This window comes from Micromys minutus, assembly GCF_963924665.1.
Source record: "Micromys minutus genome assembly, chromosome: 18".
NCBI lineage: Eukaryota > Metazoa > Chordata > Mammalia > Rodentia > Muridae > Micromys > Micromys minutus.
In genome coordinates this window covers 296,563-318,820 of record NC_137953.1, presented here as the reverse complement: position 1 = coordinate 318,820, position 22,258 = coordinate 296,563, and the positions used below count along the sequence as shown (strand labels likewise).

Here is a 22,258-nt window from a genome sequence, read left to right as displayed (position 1 = left end):
GCAAAATCCTCTTTGGGATCAGTGGCCACAGACCCATGCCCTGCAGGCTAGCACACTTGCAGGGGTGCAGGCAGAGGCATGGGCATATGCAGGGCTGTGTATAGGGGTAGATATGGGAGCATGTGCAGAGATTTGAGCTGTGGTGTGCACGAGTATGGGATGGTGGGGTAGGCATGTGCCGTGACCACCACAGATCTAGTGCACAGAGGACATGTGTATTGGTGTTTGCGGGCTGTATATTACTGAAGGCTTCCTTCTCTGTTGCAGCCTTTCCCTGTGCACTCCTGACACACACTAGCTCCCCACCTTGTCACCTGTGTCCTTGTGCTGCTCACCTGGCCTGGGCTGATGCTGTGTATTCCTTTGTGCCATAGGCAGGTTATGTCTCTGCTTCTGAACAGCTGGCCTTGGTGGGACGATTCTATGGAATAAAAATAGTCTCAAAGATGGATCACTCAGGCCCAGGAACGAGTCAGAGTGGAATTTTAAAATGTAAGTAGCTGCATTTTAAACAAACAGAAAAAAAAGAAAGTGGATTTTTAGCAACACACATGCACACATGCATGCATGCACAAACTCCTGCATTTGTGCACCTTCTTTCTACTGGCCTCTGTCATCAGCCTATATTGGATACTAGCACTTGTGATTCCATGGAGACCTGGCAGGTACAGGGCTCTTGGGAGAAGCTTTGTACCTTGAGTCCCTTCTTTTCTTCCACACTCTGGCTCATGTCCCTGGGTCTTTACCCAAAGTCTCGGAGATGTCCTTGGGCCCCCAGCCCTGTGCTCAGCTCTCCTCTGTGTCCCACTTAACAATTTGGAGGCTGGGTCGTGCCTGCCCTCTGTTGGAGCCCAGTGGCAGGGCAGTGCAGACTTTTATCACCCGACTGCCAGGTGCTCCACAGCATCCAGCAGCAAGCTGTGGCTTGCAGTCATGAATGTGCTCAGACACTTCCTGTGCCTCAGCTTACTAGCTCTTACCCAACAGAAGGTGGCTTGTGCCAGCAGATGCTGAAAGACAGTGACCAGAACAAGGACACAAAAGGGTCCATAAGGAGGGAATAAGGGAGAAAGCACACAAATCTGGTGCACTTCTCTGAGCCTTATGAGGTCCAAACCTTGTTCTAAGAGTCTCTGAGTCGTTCTGTACTGTCTGGGGTTACTGTGAGAATTAGACAGCTTGGGACCAGGATAGGTGGCTTCTTCTGCCCTGCCCAAGACTGACAAAACAACCTCTCTAATCAGTCATCCCCAAAAGGATGGAGGTGGGGACCACCACAGGAGGGGTGGAGTGGTGGGCATAGGGGTGACATCATTATCTGGGAGGCCCATGGGTTCCTCTGTGGCCATCTCTGTGTATCTATGTATCTGGGAGAACTGCAAGCCAGTGCAGGTGGGGGGGGGGGCTCCTTTGCAGCAGGCAAGTGCAGGTGTGTGTGTGGGGTCTGGCTGTAAACATTGTTGTGATAACCACATGTGGCTTTGTATGTGGATATATTTTCAGTTCTCTTGGGCATATACCTAGGAGCAGGATTGTTAGGTTCTATGTTAATTTTTTTTTTTGAAACAGGCCTCATTCTGTAGCCCAGGCTGGCTTCAAACTCACAGGGGTCCTGTCTCAGATTCCTCAGCCTAGGGATCATAGGTATGCATCATGCTACATACACTCCAGCTCTGTTTTTGGTTTTTCAAAGCTTTATTGAGACACTATTTCCATACTTTTCAGGACAGCAAGATGGCTCAGTGGGTAATGGTGCTTGCTGCCAAGTCTGATAGCCTGAGTTTGATCTCTGGGACCTACACTGTAAGGAAAGAATAATAAATAACTGTAAGTTGTCTTGTAACCTCCATATACCTTTCTCATGGCACACTGTTGTATGGGGACACACACACACTACAATGAAAAATTTTCAGAGTGTCCAATCTCTGGGTCCCAATGTGTTCACAGGGTTGAGTACACACTACCTCAGTAAATTTTAATACATTTTTGTCACACTGAAAATAATCCTACATCTCCTCCCAGCACCGTCTTTCACTACCTCCATCAAGAATTTTCTTCTGATCTCCCTACTTGTTCTGGACAGTTCACATACATCATACTGTGTGATATTCCAGACTGTGGTACTTTCATGGGTCACATGTGCTGTATGAGCGTTATTCTGCTCCTGGGGCTTTCTGCCAACTGGGCAGGCCACATTTGGTCATTCATCCATCAGCTGATAGACAGCAGCCAATAAGGCAGGCTGCTTCCATTTCGGTGCAATGACTCTTCATAAAACATTTTCTGCTTTGCAGCACTAGGCATGGAATAGTTATTGAGTGTCTGCCGTGGGTCCCATTAGCTTGCATTTCTACCCACTAGGGCAGAGTCCGCTAGTAATTCCAGTTTCTAGGGCCCAGAGAGGTGGGACACTTGCTCCAGGCAGGCCTTACTGCATCTGTAGGGAAGCCATGGTGGATGCAGAGGTGAGAGCCAGCCACAGAGTCTCAAAGGTACTAGGGGCTGCTGGCTGCTGGGGTCAGCACAGATTCCCCATTAGCACTGTCCTGGGGGGGGGGGTCTGATGAGACTGAACATACAGGAAGTTTTGTATGCTAGGGGTTTAACATGGGAAATAAAGCCAGACACATTTTACACCAGAGATAGACCTTGAAGCATGTCCATCCACCATGGATGGAGGTCGGCCCGGACCCCACACTCTTTTTTTTTTAAACTGATAGTTAGACTGGAGTTTCCTGAGCTTTGGCCTGGGCTGGGTCCAGCTTGTTCCATAAGTAGCTCCTGTGTGCACATTGGCCACCCCTAGGGAAAGTAGACTGAGTCATCCCCATATTAGGTCCCAGCTACCTGGCTCCATGTTCATGGGCTGCACTGAGCCTTTTTCTTTCAGACCAGTGCCTCAGCTAGCCCTCACTCCCTCAGAACTCTGGGCTACAAGGGTAGGGAGCCAGGTCCTAGCCTCATGATAACAGGAAGCTGTAGGGGCCAGTGGTGCCTCAGTTTCCCTAAAGAATACCATAGTTAGAAGGGTCTAGCCTGAGGTGGGCTAGATGCTGCTGGCCTCTGCATTTGGGTAAAAAGTAAGCTAGTGGTCTCTAGCTCTTCAGGTACAGAGGCAGGGTTAGGACACATCAGAGCTGTCATAGTCTGGTCTGGGCTGTCCTCATGCTGTGCTGATAGGTCCTCATTTCTATGATGAATTTAGTACCCTTTGAGGAAGAGCTAAAGGCACGGCAGGAGGGAACACTTGGATGTGTTCCCCAAATAGACCTTGTGGGGTCATAGGAGGGCTAGGGAGAGTTTCAGGAGGACAGTGGGCCTCTGTACCTACAGAGGGGAGACAGGCCAATGGGGATACAGGCCAGACTGCAGAAGGGTATGAGATCTTCTTATAAATCTGTTTCTACCACCTAGTCACTGAGTCACCCGCAAGTCACCCCAAAACAGTCAGTCAAGCCAAGCCCCTGGGCAGTAGTAACCTCAGAGTGTGTTCAGTTGAGGACCCCTTGTACCCATTCTTGAGTAAGATAAATCCTGAGCAACATTAGGGGACAGGATGAAGTCCAGGAACTCTGCAAGGCCCCATAATGGAGCAGAGATTTTTGAGGGATGGAGGACTATGCTGATCTCAAGGGGCTAGGCTAAGGTGGCAGGAAGTGCTGGGCTGAGACTTCTGGGATGCATACTGGGAGCTGAGCCTAAATTCTACAAAAGAGGGCTATCATAGGGAACTGTGGAGGTCCAGGCTAAATGGGGGCTCCTGTGTAGCTCTTATGTGCATTCCTTGGCACCCTTTCCAGGGCCCAGTTTGCTCTGTTGGAAGAGCCCAGAGGAAGGTGAGGAAAGCATGCACAGTTCTCCACTTACTCTTATTGGCCATTTCTTGCAGAGGAGTTGACTCTCCTGTGAGACCCCTGTTGATTCTGATTCCTCCCCAAGCCTTCTGTTCTCCCAAGACCACTGGCTAGTCAGAAGCCAAAGCTCAAACCCCCAGAGGCCTTGGTCTGAATATATGACATAGGTGGGCCTCTCCATTTGAGCCTGGTACAGACAGATCTGGAGCTCTCCAGGTTACTCTGTGGCCCTATCCATGAGGCCAGGTCTGCTGCCCTCCTGCAGAACTGAGTTCCTCTAGGCAGGGGCTGTTCTCATAATTATGGTGAGGAAGGAAATTGCAAATTAATCTTTATTTCTATCTTGGAAGAAAACCTTAATTCTCTGCATTGAAATGGTCCCCATCGAGGGAATCAATTACAGGCTTTAATTGTAGTCAGCCCAGGCAATCAGAGTGGCCTGGTCTCTCCCTGCCTTGTGGGTCCTGACCCATCAGTTATTTGTTTGATCTTGTTCTTTCTGTCTGTCTGGCTCTGTCTCTGTCTGTCTGTCTGTCTGTCTGTCTTTCTCTGTCTCTGTCTCTGTCTGTCTGTCTCTCTTTTTCTTCATTGGATTAGATTTCTTCTCCTAAGCAAGGTCTGGGCACAGGAATAAAACCCCTGGCCCAGAGCTGTAGCATGGAGCCAGGGGGAGGATGAAAAGCCAAAGGCAGCCATAGGAAGGAGCCAGGGCTTCACTGTACACACCCCAGTTCCTACACTCTGGACTGAATGGAACATATCCATCAAGAAATGAGAACTACAGAGCTGTGAGCATGGATCTCCATGATAAAACACCTCTGTGATGCACAGACACCTTTATCCCCTAGAAGGTTACCTGGGTAACACTTCAAATGTAGTCTGAATACCTCACCATTTCTAGACATTTTGAGTGGCAGTCCTGGCTGCCTTGGAGTGGATCATTTTTTTACATGCCTTTCTTCAGGTTTCTCTACTTCCTAGCCAACACATAACATTTATCAACCTTTTAAAAATCAGTTAGATCAAAGGTTTGAAGATAGAGAACAGGGCTGCAAGGGAGATAGTAAGGATGCCAAGAAATTGGGAACTAGATGAGGGTCTTTTCCTCAAGGAGAGAGCATGGTTGAGGTCTGGAGCCTGAAGGACAAAGTCAGGAATGGTGGCTGCAAGAGAGAACTGTTGAGGGGGCAGGGTCTCTATCATTTGAGACCCATTTAGGGTTTCTGAGAGGGGACAGCCATGTGTGCTTGGGAGCAGAGGCCCCTTGCATCCTTCTTTCCCTCCCTCACCTGCCCACTTGTCTTTTATCACAGTGCCTGGTCTTCTGCAGGGTGACAGGCAATGCTCTCAAAGCTTCTCCCAGTCCTAGCCCCTTCCTGCTGGCTTCTGAGTGTCCTCAGTGACCTTCAGTAGGTCCTTGTTCCATAGTTTCTGAAGGATCCATCCCAGGTACTTTGTGAAGGTCTTAGCTGCTGAGGTGGAAATACAAAATGCTAGGTAATTATGGTATGCTGAACAGAGTTGAGGTGCTGGGTAGAGCTGGGGTTCTGGGCAAATTTGGGATGTTGGGTGACATGTTGGATAGAGTTGGGGTGCTATATAGAACTGGGTGCCAGCTAGAGGTGGAATATTGGGTAGAATTGGGGTATTAGATAGAATTGGGGTGTTGGACCACTAGGTTGTAGGGCAGGGGTTGTTAGGTAGAATTGGGAACACCTGGCTCAATTTTATGGCTGCTGGGGAGTGGCTAGGCAAGGTGGTAGTGAGGAGAGAATAAATTTAGCTGCTTTGGGCACCTGGCCTCAATCCTGGTCATATCTCTGCTGAGCCAGAGTTAGCTGCTCTTCCCATGGATCCAGAGCAGGCAGGAAGAAGTATGAGGGGGAGGGAGCCCGTGTAGGGACACTGGGCAGCTGGGGCTGGAGCTGCTATCTGTGGGCACAACAGGAATGGGATGGGAGAGCCTAGCAAGGATCAAGTATTGCAGTGGGAGAGTGGTGGTCTTGACAGGTTAGTGAACTCCAGCTATATCCTACAACCATAACTGTCAAGCTAAGAGAATTGAAATTAGCAATGGAGAAGCAATGCAGTTAGAGGCTGTGATCCAGGAGGGCCTAGAGAACATGGTGCCCATGGAAGGTAGGATGGCACCAAATGTCTGTTGGCAACTGGACTGGTGGGGCAGGTGTCCACAGAGATCACCAACAGGGGAGAAGCTATAGATGTGGCTGGTACTTTGAATATTCAAGATTGTACCTTGCCCTGTTGGTGAAAGCTGGCCAAATGGTAGCATCCTGGATGGAATGTGTTTGCAGATGTGTTTGCAGGGATGCATGCCCAGTAGGGACTCCCAAGACTCATCACCAGCCAGTTTGTTGGTCTTTGCATGCCAGTCACTACTGTGTGTGGCACTTGCCTAAGCCTGTTGTGGATTCTGCCCAGGACAAGGACAAGTAGCACAGAAAGAGACAGAAAGCCCCATCCTACAGTTCATTCTACAGGGACACTGAGTGAGTGAGGAGAGCAGGCAGCAGTCTATCAGGGGAATGAAACCAAGGAAGGTGAGGGATGTATGTTGATGGCCAGGCTGGTAGGTAACCAGTCAACACACAGGCCAGATCACCTCGGGCCTTGGAAGTCTAGGGCCTAGTAGGATGTGTTTCTGGGGGAGGTGTGCTGCTAGGCTGGGGAGAGTGGTGGAGCTGCTATTATCAGCTGTCTGATGAAAGAGAGGCAGCAAGAAGCTCAAGTTCATGTTTCGTTACTTATTTATGGCTGGGGATAGAGATAAGTGTGCGCTTTACCTAGGGCTATAACAGTCCTAAAACATGCCTGCTTTGTGTGTATGTGTGTGTGTGTGTGGGGGGGGTGCTGGCAACACATCCCAAACTATATACCGGGGGATGGAGAGATGGCTCAGTGGTTAAGAGCACCGGCTGTACTTGTAGAGGACCTAGGTTAGATTCACAGCACCCACATGGTAGCTTATAACTATGTGTAACTCTAGTCTCAGGAGATCTGATTCTCTCTTCTGTGGACACTAGTTATGCATGTACACAGACATAATGCAGACCAAACACTTATACACAATAAATAGAATTATATATATATATATATATATATATATATATATATATATATATATATATATATACACATATATATATGTATATACACACACACATATATATGGAGAGACAGAGAGACACACAGAGACAGAGAGAGACAGATAGAGTGGGGGGAGGAGGGAGAGAGAGGGAGAGGGAGAGAGAGATTGAGATAGATTTAAGGGCACAATAAAGAAAACAGGTACTGCTAAGTTGGTTCTGAATGCCCAGGTGAAGGGTGGTGGCTCTGTGGCAGGGTCTGGGATAGGATGGGGACTGACTTGAGGACTGGTCTCAAGAGGCTAAGCAGGGAGCAGGATGGGACATAAGTGGCCCCAGGTAGGTACTCCAGCTCAGGAAGGTACAGAGAGCAAATGTTGGGTAGGATGGCTGAGGACCCAAGGCAGGGATAAGAGTGTTGGCCTAGGTAAGATTCTCTGGCTGGTCACCAGTTTACACACATTCCAGACTGGCTAAGATCCACACTGACCACTGCACATACTGTGTCACAGAAGAGAAAGATGGCTCCAACTGGCTCTTGTAGAGTAGAGACTGTGACATTGCATCCACAGACATTTGGGTCCAGGGCTACAGGGAGTACTCCCCACTTCTCTGCTTTTTCTGGGTAGGTATCACTTCTCTCTGATGGATGCTTCCCTTTGTGGTGAACAAGTGGCTGATGCAGCTTCATAGTAATATTCTGCAGCTCTGCAGCCCCAGCCAAAGATCCTGCCCATATTCCAGCAGGACAACGATGTGCTGGGATGTGCTGGGTCCTCCCTTACTGTGAGTGTGAAGTAAACAAGGTAGGAGCATGGCTGGGGCTGTGAGAGGGACTAACATCCATCCACCCACATGAAGAGTACCAGGGAGAGGGATTCTCCTCCCCCAGAGTAATGCAGAACAGGTTCTAGTATATAAAGCAGGGCAGGGACAGTAGGACTGTCCCTCCTCAGTGTAAAGCAGGATGGTCCCTAGAAAGGAACTGACCCCTGCACCCTAGTGTGAAGCAGAATAGGTCCCAGTGAGAGGGACTATTGTCCACTGTGAAGCAGGATGCTCCCTATGCATATATATGCAAAGTGACAAAACACATGATGGTGGGAAGGGTGTGAACTCTGACTAATTTAGACTGGATGCAGAGTCCCCAGGCCACACAATCTCAGATGATCCTGTGAGGCTTTCCTCTATCTCTGAGCCTCAATTGTGTGTTCCTGGGTTGAAACTGGAATGGTAACCAGCAAGCCCTACCTATAACAGAACCTGAGACAACCTAGCTATGCTATCAGCCTTAATACCTCAGACCTTATGGCTGGCAGGTAGCTCCAAAGGGCCTAATGCCCACCTGCATACTCAAGGGTGCCTGAGGAGTATCCTGACAGTCACTAGACAATGTATCACAGGTCTATCAAGTGGCCTTTGGGAATCAGCAAGGAGGGAATCAAGGGTAGGACATTTTGCAGGATATCATGAATTTGTGAGTGAGAATATGCTACACACACACCAGGTTTGTCACATGTGATACAGGGCCCTACTGTCCTAGCAGCTCCAATTTCCTAGGTCCTCTTTGCATTGGCTACTTGTCCTTAACTGGAAGAGATGGCCAGGAGGAGGACTGCTCCTGCTAAGGACCTTCCCTGCTGCTGGCACTAGGACTGTAGGGAGGATCTGGAATGCTGGGGAGCCTTTGATACCCATTTGGAGGTTGGTAACAACCTCAGCAAGGTTTTCTTTCCAGGCTGGGTTTACTCAGCAGCTGCCTACTGAGGCTGGATGGGCCCTTCCCTTCACCAGCAGCCTCAGCATGTCTACCCATGTGGGTACCCCTACTGGCCCTCCCAGTACCTTCCGGCCACCGGGAGATGCTTGTCTGCTTTATCAGTGGTCCCCATGACTCTGACAACTGTCTCTCTTATCGGCAGCCTACTGCCTGTCCATGCACAGGCTTACTTTGCCTCTGATCTGTGTTGTCCTTGGGGCTATACAGAGTCTAGGATGAAGCCTCTCAGTCTCATGGAGTCTAGCAAACCACCAGCATCCCCGAGAAGAGATCTAGCCTTTATCTGCAGGTGGTCTCTGACCTAGCTGACGCCAGGTCTGGAGAAGGCCATATCCCCTCAGGGGTTGCTGGGAATAGTGATGGGCAGGGCCAGACAGCATACTGATGGTTCTTTCCCTCTGGGCAAGTACCAAGAATTGAGAGATGCAACGATTCGCCTAGCCACCTCACTCACATCTGATTAGAGAGGCATTGCTCCATTTTTCTCTGCCTTAGCACAGTTTTGTCCATCACCCACCCACACCACCTGCCTCTAGTGGCGCCACCCTGCACCTGTGAGGAGCTGCCTGAGGCTCTCCCCTCTGTGTGTCTAGCCCAGGCCTTTTCCCAGCACCAATCTGAAGCAGCCCAGTCATTTTCTCAGGAATCCAACACTGGAGGCATCTTGCTTAGCTTGCTCCCATCAGGGCACTCACCTCTGCTGAGCCACCTACCTCTGCTGAGGCTGTCCTTGGATCCCTACTAACCAGCTTCAGAGTCAGCTCACTTCTACCCCTGCTTCAATCCCAAGCCCAGCTCCACTCATCTCTGCTTTCCATGGCAGTCCACGACCTTAAATTTCTGATCTCTCTGCTTTCACTATCAAGTGTTAGAAATGACAGGCATTCACAACCTGGTTAGTAAAAATGTGGATACAGGATGCAAACAAAGGGCCTCAGTTCTCACTGGCAGCCACCCTGATGGGCACCATGCTGAGAATGGATCTCTACATCTGTGCAGGAGGATAGACCAAGATACAGGGACAGCTTGAGTCACCACCATAAGGAACAAATGGGATGAGTCCCCATATACAGCTGTGTTCTTTAATGGGGCCCGAGGCCAGTGTGCCTTGTTGACTGTACTGGGGGTTGGGTGGGGTGGCAGGGTGTACTGCTGTCCTGAAGACAGGGTTTCTTCACAGGTCTGGTGTATCATGGGAAGTGGTGGAGATACTGCTGCCAGTGACAATAGTATTGGTGACAATGATGTGAACTTAATAATGGTCGTAACAGTGATGAAATTAGTGCTGGAGGTTTATAATGGAGGTCAGGGGTAATGGGGTATAGACAGTTTTGTGTGGTAATGGGCTTAAGGGAAGAGTAGGATTAGAATTCTGGTCTCTGTAATCTGCTCTAAGCTCAACTAATGATGCCTTTGAGAATCCCGAGTTTCCAGGGCCTTTTCCCAGGTCCCTGGGAAGCCTGTCCTCTCCTAGTTTTCTAGATCCCTAGCTGGGGGTCCCTCTGGTTCATGAGGTAGAGCCTGGGTAATGTGGCTGTCACTTCTTCCTCTACCTGGTCATCCACTGTGGGCTCAGGGTATGGTAAGTGCAAAGCACAGCCTATGAAGGACAAGAGAGACAGAAAGAAACAGATGTAAAGGGCAGAGGCCTGAAACTGGAAAGTGAGCCACACATAAAGTCTCCTTCTGGGGCAAAAAGAGCCTCCTGGAGCACTGCTGTAGAAAAGGTTCTGGTTGCCTCCATCCCTGCCTCCATGGGATTTAGGAAACCCTATGGCTCAGGGGAGGGGAGGGACTGATGGGAACCATAAAGAGGAAGAAATCCCCACCCCACCATGGTCCCTTGCAGCTGTGCTGGTTAGGGCCAAGCAAAGCCTAGGCCCAGAAGTGGTCATGTGGGATGTGTACCCACAGGGCATCCCTAGAAGGGTCACCAGGCTCCAGTAGTCTTTATCAGGGGCCCCAGCTGTGGCTGCAGGAAGTCACTGTTTTGCTGCTGGTCTCCCCTCTAGGCCCACGATAACGTCAGGGGATCATAGTACATTGAGTAACACCTAAGCCTGCCTGGGCTGAGAGACCTCTGATCTATAGGTTTACCAGCTGGACCTGAGCATGCAGACTGAGGTGGAAGAAAGGGTACAGGCCATGGTGGGAAGGTCTAGTCTGCTTTCCCAACATCTAGTGAGTACAGGCCAGATAGGTCTGTGTCTTCATGCTGGGCCAGAACAGAGGGACCCTAATCAGTGTCCAAAGATGCATCTTTGTTGTCCTACACAACTCTGTTCCTATATCCAGGTTCCACCACCCATGTTGAATTTTCAAACCTTCCATACACACCTTTCCCACTGTCATCCTGAACTGCTTCCCACAGTTTCCCTCCCACAGCCAGAAACTTCCCTATCCTGGAGCCAGCATTCCTTAGGGACCCTTTTCCCAGGCTTCTGACTGGTACAAGAAGGGTACCCTGGAATCCACTCCTGCTGCTGTTCTTCAGGCTTCCTCAGGCCTCCATTCCAGTCTCCCTATTGGCCTTACCCCAGTACTATGCTGCCCACCTACCCCCAGCAGGCAAGCCTTTTGCTGGCTGAGGTGAGCTAACTAATGGCTAACTCTACTATCAGTGGCATAGTGATTACTTGTTTTAATGAGGGCTGCTCCTGTGGGGCTCCTAGAAAGATGGGATTTGGAGAGCCCTTCACATACTTTCCTCAGCTATCAGCTCTCCTTGTTAGAGCTTGTACTTCTAGTCCCTCAACAGTATGCCCCTCCTTCCCTGGTAAACTCCTACTCTCTCTTCAAGATCTTGTTCACGGAGCCTCTGTGGTCTCTTGGCAGAAGGGTCATAGATGACCCTCAAGAAAGGGCCCAGCTAGAATTGGGAGTCCATGAGTGGTGTTCAGGAAACCTGGCAATGTGGAGGTTGTCTACATCAGGTTGGGATCATCCTCAAGCTGGAGGGAATTCTACCTGGCTCAAGGCCCTGGGTTTGGTACTTCTGGTAACCCCCTATTGTTACTCTTGCCAGGTCCTAGAGAAGATGCTCATTTACCTTTGTGCCCTGTGTACTGTGGGTCACCACCCTGCATCCCTGCATATACCAGGTCCGACTCTCCTTTATTCCACTTCTGTGCAGATGTTACACATGCAGTAGACAGACAAACCATGAGCACATAGTGTCCAGACTGTGACCTTGATTGGTACACACATGGACCCAGGTGCACATGTGCCTGAATGGGAGAACAGAGACTACCCCTTTTGCCCCAGGCCCCTAAGGCTTCCCATTTACCAGCTGTTATCTATCAAAAATATATTAGCCCTGAGCCTATTTCCATCAGTCTTGGTTCCAGGGACGGTTCCAGATAAGCCTTATCTCTGTGCTGGTGCATTAGGCCTGTGCTCCAGGGTCTGCCAATCATGCTGCCTCCATCCAGCCTGTGTTGTGACACTGCTGTGACTTCATATTGTGCAGGCAGACCAGCCAGTAGGCCAGAGGGTGCCTCTTTTTCAAAGATACACCCTAGGCACTATGGCAAGGAGTTTGGAGTTGTCTAGGGCCTTAACCCTTGGCACAGATCCCAAGCAAGTTCCTGTGGGTTATGGCTACAGTGAGCCTGGCCCTTTGGGGCTGTGTCTTCCCAAAACATGGGAGCCTGGGACTGTGTGAGGGGTGAAGGGCCTTGGAGTTGAGGGTCCTGCCTATAGCCAGTCCTGGTCAGCAGTGCACACTGTTCCCCTCCCACTGCTACCTTGGCTGGGCTGCCCCTTCAGACTACTCACCCTGGCTTTAACTCACTAATGAGTATTTAGGCTTCCATCAATATCAGGCCTGAGAGAGGCCTCTTCTGGGGCTCAGTTGTGTTCTGAGGCCACACTGGGCAGGCCTGCCTTATATATATTCTGAGAGTCCTATAAGCTTTCAGAGGTTACATCTGAGTAGCCCCTCCCAGTGCTCAACCCTGGGTTCTTTTATGTGTCTCCACTGCTTTCAGTCTGAGCTCTGGACTTTAAGGAAAGCAGTCTTCTGGAGAAATGATAGAGAATAGACATGGAAACACATACAGGTCCTGGAAAAAATGGCTGAACTGAAGCTGTGCTAGGGCTGGGGCTGGCTGCCTCTTGTGGGTTTACAGGCCTCTATCTTTCATTGTTGGCTTTCTTCCAGGCTACCTAATGTAATTGCATCTCTATGTTTAGCAGAGACCTATATCATCAGATCTACCCTATAGAACAGTGGCTTCTCTCATATAATGGGGACCCTGAGGTACAGGCTGAGGACTTGCCCAAGGTCAGGGAAGACAGGGCTAATATATCCCAACTTGAAGGGATTCTGACAGGAGTAAGCTTCAGGGCCCCTGTCCAGGGGAGGATGTTGGTTCAGACTCTATGCTGAACACAATGGTTTTTTAACCTATGATGATTTGGACCTGCTATTCTACCCTCTGACACTTAGAGGATACCAGTCCTGGAAGGCTTTTTCTGCTCCCAGGAGTGATATAGGGGACTATGGTACCTCAGCCAGGTTGGCTACCTAACCTGAGGCCCATGTCCAAGCTAGGGCCTCACTGGCTCTAACTGGCTGTTTCCACAGGCAACTGAACAGGTAAATAGGGTGGGATGAGGGATGGGTAGCTCAGCCAGTGGCCCTGTCCTTTAGGCTTGATAGTCTTCAGGGCTGTGTGGGGCTAAATGAGGGCACAGGAGGCTTAGGACCAAGCAGAAGGCAGTCTGAGGAGCCCATGCAGGTGGCAGCAGTGGAGTTCCAGGAATTCAGCTCCATTGGGAAAAGAGTTCCTGTAGTTATAGTGGCCACGCTCACTATATTTGCTGTCTTCTTGGTCACACCCAGGCCAGGGGAATGACAGGCTAGTGGCAAGGGTACCATAGACTTCTACAGCTGGAGGAGGCTAGTCCCTAGTGGCATGGTAGTAAAACCCTGTCCCTGCTTGCCTTCAGCTATAGGCTGTTCTGACTTTGGCTGCCTGGGGCTTGGCCAAGGACAGTGAAGGGCAGTCACTGCCATCCTGGCCACTTGGAGGTATGAGGGGCTTGGCGGGCTGATGATGTATTTGATTAGGAGCTGTGACTTACAGGGACACTGTGTTCTGTGGTCTGGCTCCTTTTCCTCTGCCCTCAGCTCTGGGGCTTAACAGACCCAAGTCATTTGATCACAACCTGCCCCTGTTAATATTTTTAATGCCATTTTTGAAAATTAAAGCATAATGCACTGATTACTGGGATAAAGGGAGGCCTTCATGTCTGGAGGCCAAACTGGGAAACACTGGGACATCTGCTCCCCCTTACAGGTGTCTGGAAAAGCTGTGATTTTCCCTCACTGGTCAGTTCTACCCTTTTGCCCCCATCTCAGTCCCCATGCTAAGCCTGAGGGTGCTGGGGGCTGAAGATGAGCTTGAAGAGGGTCCAGGTACTCCACCCCTGGTCTAGCACTCCTGGGAGTTCATGGTTCTAAAACTGGAGGCCAAGGCCTATTGGCCTCTAGAATATGGATGAGCCCCAGGGTACTAACCCCTGACCAGAGGACCCCAGTAAACTCAGCTACTCAGAGAACCCTCATTTTTCAAGGTCCATCCATGACATCCCAGGAGCCACTTGGTTGAACCTAGCAGCTCCTGAGTCTTAATCCTAATGCACACAATACCCTGTGATGCCTTGTATTCCCCTGGGAGACAGGCAGACTATGGTTAGACTAGGTCACACATGGGATGTTTATTTTTAGTTGGAGGTGCCAGCTACTTGGGGCAGGGCTGAGCGGCTGCACACACCCTAACTGGGGAAGACCTGTGTTTCTGGCTCCACTAAGGCCCTTTTCTAGTAGGCCTAGTTTCTATCCTGAGTGGGTGGAAGGATGGAGTGGCAGGCCCTCCTGGCACTGTTCCTCACTTTCCCCAGGTTTTATCAATGGGGCTCAATAACAGGGCAGTGGAATGGGGTTGACTGCTTATAGGACTGGGAAGGTTGAGGCACGTCTGGGGGCATCTGGCACTGTGGTCTGGTTTGCAGCCAGACAGGATGGTTCATTCAGGGAGTCTGTACCATGCGCTTCTGGGTGTCAAAGACATAGCGCTTGAAAGACAGGCTGAGTGTCACAGGCTGTATGGGCTCTGGCCGCTCAGTGCCCTCTTCTTGTTTGGTGGTTTCCCCACGGCCAGCTCGGCTCCGCTTCTTTAGTGTAGGTGTCAAGATCTTTTTGGACTCAGGGCTGAGACCACCTGCAAGGGATAAAAGTGTCACTGACTCATTGTAGGCAAAGCTGTTCATGTTTCCCAGCTCCATGCCCTCCCCCAACTCAGCATCACTGTCTCTGCCTACTCATTACCAGCCAGTCACTTTTGGGGCATAGGTCTCTGATCTTCTGGCTGTTTATCTGGTCCCTAAGGTCCAAATGCTCTCTGGGAACATTGTTCTACCTGCCAAATATGTCACTTTAAGTTCCTGGCCACCATGGAAATACCCTTTTACCCCTATATTGAGAGAGTCTGATCTCATAGCAGGCTCTAGTGTCTTCTGCCTCCAGGTGCATTCAGAGGAGGGGAGCCTCAGTTGACCAGAGGTGATCAGGGGAACAGCTGGGAGGTTTAATCAGCTCTCCTGGGTCAGAGCTCTTGTGGGGATCTCACCCAGGCTCTGGAAGACACTACCTATCACCTGTCTCTAGCTGGCTCCTCCATTCTCACCACCAATCCAGAATAAAGCTGGGCTCCTGGCCATTCTCAAGAGCTCAAAACGGTCTTTCTTCACCCACAACTCCCCTTTCTCTTTGCACTTCCACAGTGGAAGATGTCCCCTAGTCCCTCAGTGAAAGGCTGTGCATAGCGGCTTAGCTGTTTTTAAGTTAAGCTGCATTCTGACAGTGTCTGGCAGCTGTAGACTCTGTGTGGTGGTTACTGAGTCCAGCATCCTACATGCTTCTTTAGTCTTGTGTTGAGATATTCAATTGTCTTAGTTTGTAAATGAGATGCTGGGAAGATGTGCCTGCTAGTACCTACTAGCACCTGGGAGAATCTCCTGACATCCTCTAACTCTGAAGGGTAAGATCCTTCATTGTCAGAAGGCATGTGGGCCTCTGACAATGCCTGCTTTTTTTTTTTTTTTTTTTTTTTTTTTTTTTTTTTTTTAAGACAGTGTTTATCTATATAGCTCTGGCTGTTCCGGAACAGGAACACACTATGTATACCAGGTTGGCCTCAGACTTAGAGATATTCTTGCTTTGCCTCCTGAGTACTGAGATTACAGGCATATGCTAACACCCCCCTGCCTCTGACAATGATCTTGAAGAGGGCTACCAACTCTCTAAGCACCTTGCACTGACCCCTAATCTCTGGATTTTAAAAAGTAGTATATCCCTACATAATTGCATTCAGGTTAGGAGTAGCTCGCCTCACTGTAGGAAGAGTCTGGGCTTAATCTTACATGCAAAAGTGAGACTGTGAGTCACCTTAAAACCTGGATGCCTTGGGAAAGCCAAGGACTTGAAGCTGCTAATAAGGCCCTGGAGTAAGGTTGCCTACTTTCCCCCTGCCTGAGTGCACATAGAAAATGGTGTCTTCCTGCAGTGGCCTGATCTTTAGCCCCATATTTGTGGCTTTTCCTCCTCTCAGATGGTGCCTAGGTCCTGGGCTGGTGCCAGGGCTGCAGGTATCTGAGTCCCTGAATTACAGCTGGGCCTTCCTTTTGCTGGCATCAGACCCTGACAAATGTTAAGGGCCTGTCTCTCTCTGGTGCCAGGAGGTCTGATCGCTGAAGAGCTGCAGGGCTCCAGAACGTCTATGCCATGCTATAGAGACAGGTGTGGCCCAATCAGCCGTCCATCTCATCTATGATGGCTCTGGTTACACACAGTGCATACCACATCAGCTCAGAGCAGGCAGAGATGCAAGAGCAAATCTGGCATTGGCGATACTTTGGCCATTCAGTAGCTTGGTCACCTTGTCATCATAGGGATCTGGAAGCAATACTAAGGGTCTACCATAAAACCCGTGCCAACAGCTCCCGGGGCAATGTGGCTGATAGATCACACTATTTCTTTAACAGTCCATTTTCCTTTGGCCAGGTGACATATGCTGAAGAGTTGGAGCTGTACCTACCACAGGAGCCTGGCCCAGTTTAGGCTGCAAATGTTTTTCAGTTCCTTGGGGCTTTCCTTTTAAAGATACTTGGTACTGTAGGATCAGTGAACAACTGGAAGCAGGCATGCAGTGCAAGCCAGGTCCCCTGGAGATTCTAGATTCACAAGGACTGACAGGCAGATAGCCCCAGATAGCATGATCCTTAAGGAAATGATCCTGTGTCCCTGGGAGGGCGATGGTAGCAGCTTTGATGTACCTAATGCAGGGCTCTTAAAAAGACTGCTAGATTCATGGCCAGATGATGGGGATCACCGCAGAGATTACTGGCAGGCTGTGTAAGCAGAGGGAATCTGTGATATGGCCATGTCTATGAAGTGTATGCTTGGCTCTGGAGGACTGGGTCAGGAGAGTCAGCAGGTTGCTTAGGGTACCTGCATCTTTAGACTAGGGGCACTCAGGCAGGACAGTTTCCTACCCTGCCACCCCATTCTACTGGCTTTTTCTATGTGCATGGGCAAACATAGTGATTTCCACCAAACACCAGCTTTCCTGTCCTGCATCTGGCTTTGTCAATCGCTCAGCTAGGATGATGTAATCCCTAGAGTTCTAAGAGCATCTATTTCACTACCTTCTTGTCCCTGTTCATGTGTTACCTCTCAGGCCTGCTAACTATCTGGTTACTGTAGCCGGCCTCTCTGGCCCTTACCTGCATCACTTCTTTCCTGTAATTTCATCTCCTTTGGTAGACTATTATCTCCATGGCTAGTATTTGTTATCTTTCTGTGACCATTCCCACCACAGTGAGGTTTCTGTCTGCACCCATGTGATCTGCACTGAGGACTTTGGCTTCCACCTGTTAGTGCTGGTGGGATCCTACAGGGCTGGAGGCAAATTTCTAGTCCAAGAGTCCAGAGAGCATGCATTTAGGAACAGCTTGTGAGATAGTTTCTGCAAGTCAATGTTAACCAAGAAGTCTATTCCCAGTGCTGCAGAGCAGACAAGCATGTGCCACATAGGCCTGTGTGCAGAGGTGCCTCCATGAGGAGCTGAGAAGATTTCACTGGTCAGGGCTGGAGGAACTGAGATACAGAAGAGCTTTAGGCTTGCCCAACATCCTGCAATGGGGATTGGGGGGGCAGACTTGGTGACTAAGGTTGTCTGATCCCCATCTGTGTTTGAGTACCAGAGAACCACACATCTAGCATCAGTTAGAGGGGATCTGAGACCAAGGGAAGATGAGATAAGTTCCCTTGCTATAGTAAAGTGATGTTTAGTAGGACTGAGTATGATCAATGAGCATTTAAAAACAGACCAGTGCTAAGGGCAAGGAGCCAGAGATGGCCTTTTCAGTAATAAATTTGCAAGCCTGGGGACCTTAGTTCATATTCCCAACAGCCAGGTAAGAAGCTGGGTAAAATTGTGTGCACCTATAATCTTACTATCTAGGAGGTAAAGACAGGAGATTCCTGGAGTTTGATGGCCAGCCAGTCTAGCTGAGTTCTGTAAACTCTAGGTTCAATGAGAGAGTATCTTTAAAAAAAAAAAAAAAAAAAAAGGCTCATTAACAGAGGAAGACACCGAAACTTGACCTTTGTTCTCTATACAAAAGATGTATTCTAAACTTAGTTTTAAAAAATGCAGCAGAACTTTCAGAAGAACCCTACCAGATCTGAGCTGCGGGGAAAAGACCAGAAGGCTATGTGCCCAGACAGCAGGGATCACAAGGGGTGGCATGTAGGGCCTTTCTTCTACTTTCCTGCCTAAGGGCTCTGGAGAACCCTGGGCTAGGCACAGAGGGCCATCTACCATTGAGCCCATACAAGGGACTATGTGCTGCAATATAATCTAGCACACAGGCAGGCAGGGAAGGAGGTCTAGGGAGATCCCCATAGCCTGTTGGGGCTTAGGGGAGTTGTGATCAAGAAATAGGCTAGCACTTGGAGGCCAGCGGCTGAGCATGGGTAGGACTCCTTTATGGGTACCAAGGTCAAAGCGTCTTACTCAGCTGCTTTCAGCTAGAGTAGAGATTTCATGGGGCAGGCTCAGGGACTGGTTCTCCCAGCTCCTCAGCTTCCACTGGCCATTCCTGCAGCTCTGCTCCCTTGCCACCACAGAAAATCCTCTAAGACCTATGTGATATTGGGACCTGGTCACACTGGCAGAAGCATGTCCTCACTCAGGGCCCATGTCTGTCTCATCTGCCTCTCCACTCCCTGATGTTCCTGTCTCACTCTGAGACCAAACCAAGGTACAGGAAACCAAGCATGGGTCTTGATCATTCATGTCTGTGAGCTTCGTTCCTTTCTACCTTCTAAATTCAGACTCTGCTACTGCTCCTTGGAGCATGTCACCCGACTACACCAGACTAGACAGAGTCCCTGCTAGGAGCCTCACTGAGCACCAATTTTTACTGTGGTTTTATAGAACTGTTCCTCTCAGGGCTGGTGAATGGTGGTTTTCCTGCTGGGCCCAGAGCCTTCCAGGTTTTCTGGGGAATGTGAATGTGATGAAGGCATTCCCATGCTACATGTGGCACTTCCACATGTCCCACCACATGCCATCTTCCATACACCCACTTACTTATATACACATTACACAGCATATGTAGGTACCAGTACTCACCTGTGCTACCCACATTTGTGTCCTATGACCTTGTATATACCAGCACACACTCCACACATGCACTTACCCCTATACATATCACAGTCATACCCACCTGAACTCTATTACATACATTTACATGCCAACCCCTTCATGCCACACACACCTGCATGCATTCCACCCAGATGAATAGGGCAGTGGTGAGGTCTGAGAAAAACATGTCTGCCCTCAAAGTGGTCCAGAGAGCAGTCTGGCTCAGACATCAGGCTGGACTGGTGCTCTCCTTGGCAGGGTGGGTGTTGGGCTGAGGTAGGCCATGATATCCTCTGTGCAGGAGGCCCACTCTCCCTATCCATCATGTCCCAGAGCAGTCCTGGAGCCTGCTCTACTCTCTTTTGAGCCCAGACCCCAGGATAATGCCGGTGGCAGTGACCCCATGTGACACCACTGCTCATGGCTCCCCATAGGGACCTCTCCCAGGGCCTGGCTGGCCTTTCTCACTGTGTGCCAGCCCACACAAAGACACAATGGGCTGCAGGCTGCTGGGTCTTGGCTCTGATGGGCAATCAGGGAAGAATGTGGGAAGTGAAGTTTTTCAAGTCTAGCGTGGTGCTGCTCAGCAATGGCCATCAAAGGCCAGCAAATTGCCTCCAATTGCTGGCGTCACTTTCATGTCAGGGGCCAGACTAGAAGAAGGGCCTTCAAACTGGTGGGGAGCTGGCACCCCCCAGTGGGAACGGATCCCTTGCAAGCATCTTAGGGTCAGTAGCCCCCTCAGGGGCTAACTGAAGCCACAGTAGCTATCAGGGGGCTGTAGAAGCAGGGCAGAAAGGGAATGAGCTTAGGGTTTTCCTGGGGCAGCATCCTGGTAAGGACTGCTGGGCTGGCAGCTGGATGGCCACAGGGTTCAAGTTCAACAGGTTTGAAGCTGGACAAGACATGGGGCCATTTGCAACAAAACTCTGAGTGGAAGTGACTTGCTTCTGCATAGGGGCCTGCTGCTGCTACTGCTGACAAAGGTAAAAGCTACCTTGGGTGGAGTCAGGGTGCTGGCTATAAGGCTCGGGCTGGCATGAAAGAAATGAGTGAGTTGGTAAGGTCGAAGAGACCTTAATGCAGGTCTGGCAGTCCCATCTGATACACAGGAAGCTTTGGTTGCATAGGATTTGCAGGGGAACCAGTGAGGTAAACCAAGGTGTATGTTTTCCATCTAGTTATGGGATGAAGCTGGGGTGTGAGTGTGGTACTTCTGTCTGCCACAGTTGGCTTGTCATCAGTTCCTCACCTAGCTGGGACAGGCCAGAAAGACAGATCTTGAAGATCTGGGGAGAAAAAGCCAGTTCCTCCTGGGTTCCTTTTGAATTTGTGTGGGGAGCAACTGGATCCTCCTGCCATGTGTTGGTATATAAGGCCCTGTGCTCACTGCCTCCCAGGTCTACCTATCCCCTCCAGCTGTGGGTACCAGCTCCCTGCTTTCCCTCTTTCCTTCTCTGCAACAGTCATGTATGTAAACAAAGATGCAATTTGCTTTAAAGAGATAAGGTGATTAATTTTTTAAAGAAAGAAGCAAAACTGTATTCTGCTGTTTCAGTAACAAAAGGAATTAGGGGAGGGGGTGGCAGACAGGGCTGTGTAATCACAGAACCAAGTCTCTTCTGAGGCTCTGGAGCACACTTGATGGCTCACATACTTCTTTGATTAGGAGAAAACAGAGGCACTGGGCCCTACTTGCCCATTTTGATGTCTTAATATTGTCTAATTCCTTCTTTAATTTATATTAAGCTTCTTAGCAACAACAATGAATTCTTCAAAAACAAAAAAGGACCCTTTGCAGAGATATTCCTGCACCAAGTTAACTGAAGTCACAATGCAGGCGAGCTTTAGAGATTGAGGTACTTTGGAGATTGGGATGTATGGGGAGGAAAAATGGTGCAATATAATATGTATTAGCTTTTTAAAAAATAAAACCACAATTACTCTGATCCAGCCAGGAAATGACTTGGTCTTGAGACTCAGATGGAGGCTTCGCCATTGGAGGGGCAGCCTAGGGGAGACATTTATTGTCAGTCATAGATGAGCTGTTAACCACCTAAGGTCAGCTTCTTACTACTTGATCCTGTAAAGTTGCTACCCTATGAGGTAACTGCAGGCCCTTGAAGCATGTGTTGGCTCTAAGACATCCCCAGGTCCAGGTCTCCCACTGACAAGGTGTCATTTTATGTGCAACATGGAACCTTGGACTTTCTGGCAATCTTACCCCAAGCCCCCATGTACCGTGAGGGTTAACATATGCTCCTTAAAGGTCCCAGGGTCTCTGCAGTATGCAGTGCAGGTCCTGTTGACTGGGCCATGGTACAGTCTATGTGTGAACTTCCCAGCCACTGATGGTAAGCCTCTCTCTGCTTACTCACCTCTGTGCTATCCAAAATCCTTTTAGAACAAATCTTGACCACCTCTCTCAGTTCAGCTTCTCCTGAAGAAATCTCTAGATCCCCACATGTGCTTAGATTCCCACTGCCTGCCTCCTTCAGTCCTTTCTCATGCTTCAGCTGCCTCAGTTCCAGTATCTGCTGGTCTTCCTCAGTGGAATATGGCAACTGCCATAGTGCCTTCTGCCTAGACTTTCAATCAGAGGTGTGTTATACCCTGGTAGTCTTCCTCCTGGGATTAAGGCACTGACCCTTCCTTAGAGACTCCAGCAAGCGCCATATTGGCCCTTTCAACTTGCTTGGAACCAGCAGAAGGGTTCCTGAGTATGGTTCTGTTCTAGAGAGCCTCTAAGCCCACATAGACTGGGGAACAAGGAATACATTTTCTGATTGCAGCAAGCAG

The 22,258-nt window shown here is 49.6% G+C and overlaps 1 protein-coding gene across 4 annotated transcripts in view; it reads right to left on the bottom strand.

The window, feature by feature from the left end:
• Window positions 1-340: 340 nt before the first annotated feature.
• The window catches only part of EEFSEC (eukaryotic elongation factor, selenocysteine-tRNA specific), a gene marked incomplete at its 5' end in the record, with an annotated part of 211,969 nt that continues 190,051 nt past the window's right edge, over window positions 341-22,258 (bottom strand). For 2 of the 4 annotated variants that reach the window (XM_080932444.1, XM_080932446.1), the window contains 2 exons: window positions 341-421; window positions 14,793-14,968. In XM_080932444.1, the coding sequence (XP_080788570.1) occupies window positions 380-421; window positions 14,793-14,968 (218 nt within the window). In that variant the 3' untranslated portion in view covers window positions 341-379. Of the gene's footprint in view, window positions 422-14,792; window positions 14,969-22,258 lie in introns of those variants that run through there. The other 2 variants (XM_080932445.1, XM_080932447.1) reach the window with 1 other exon arrangement.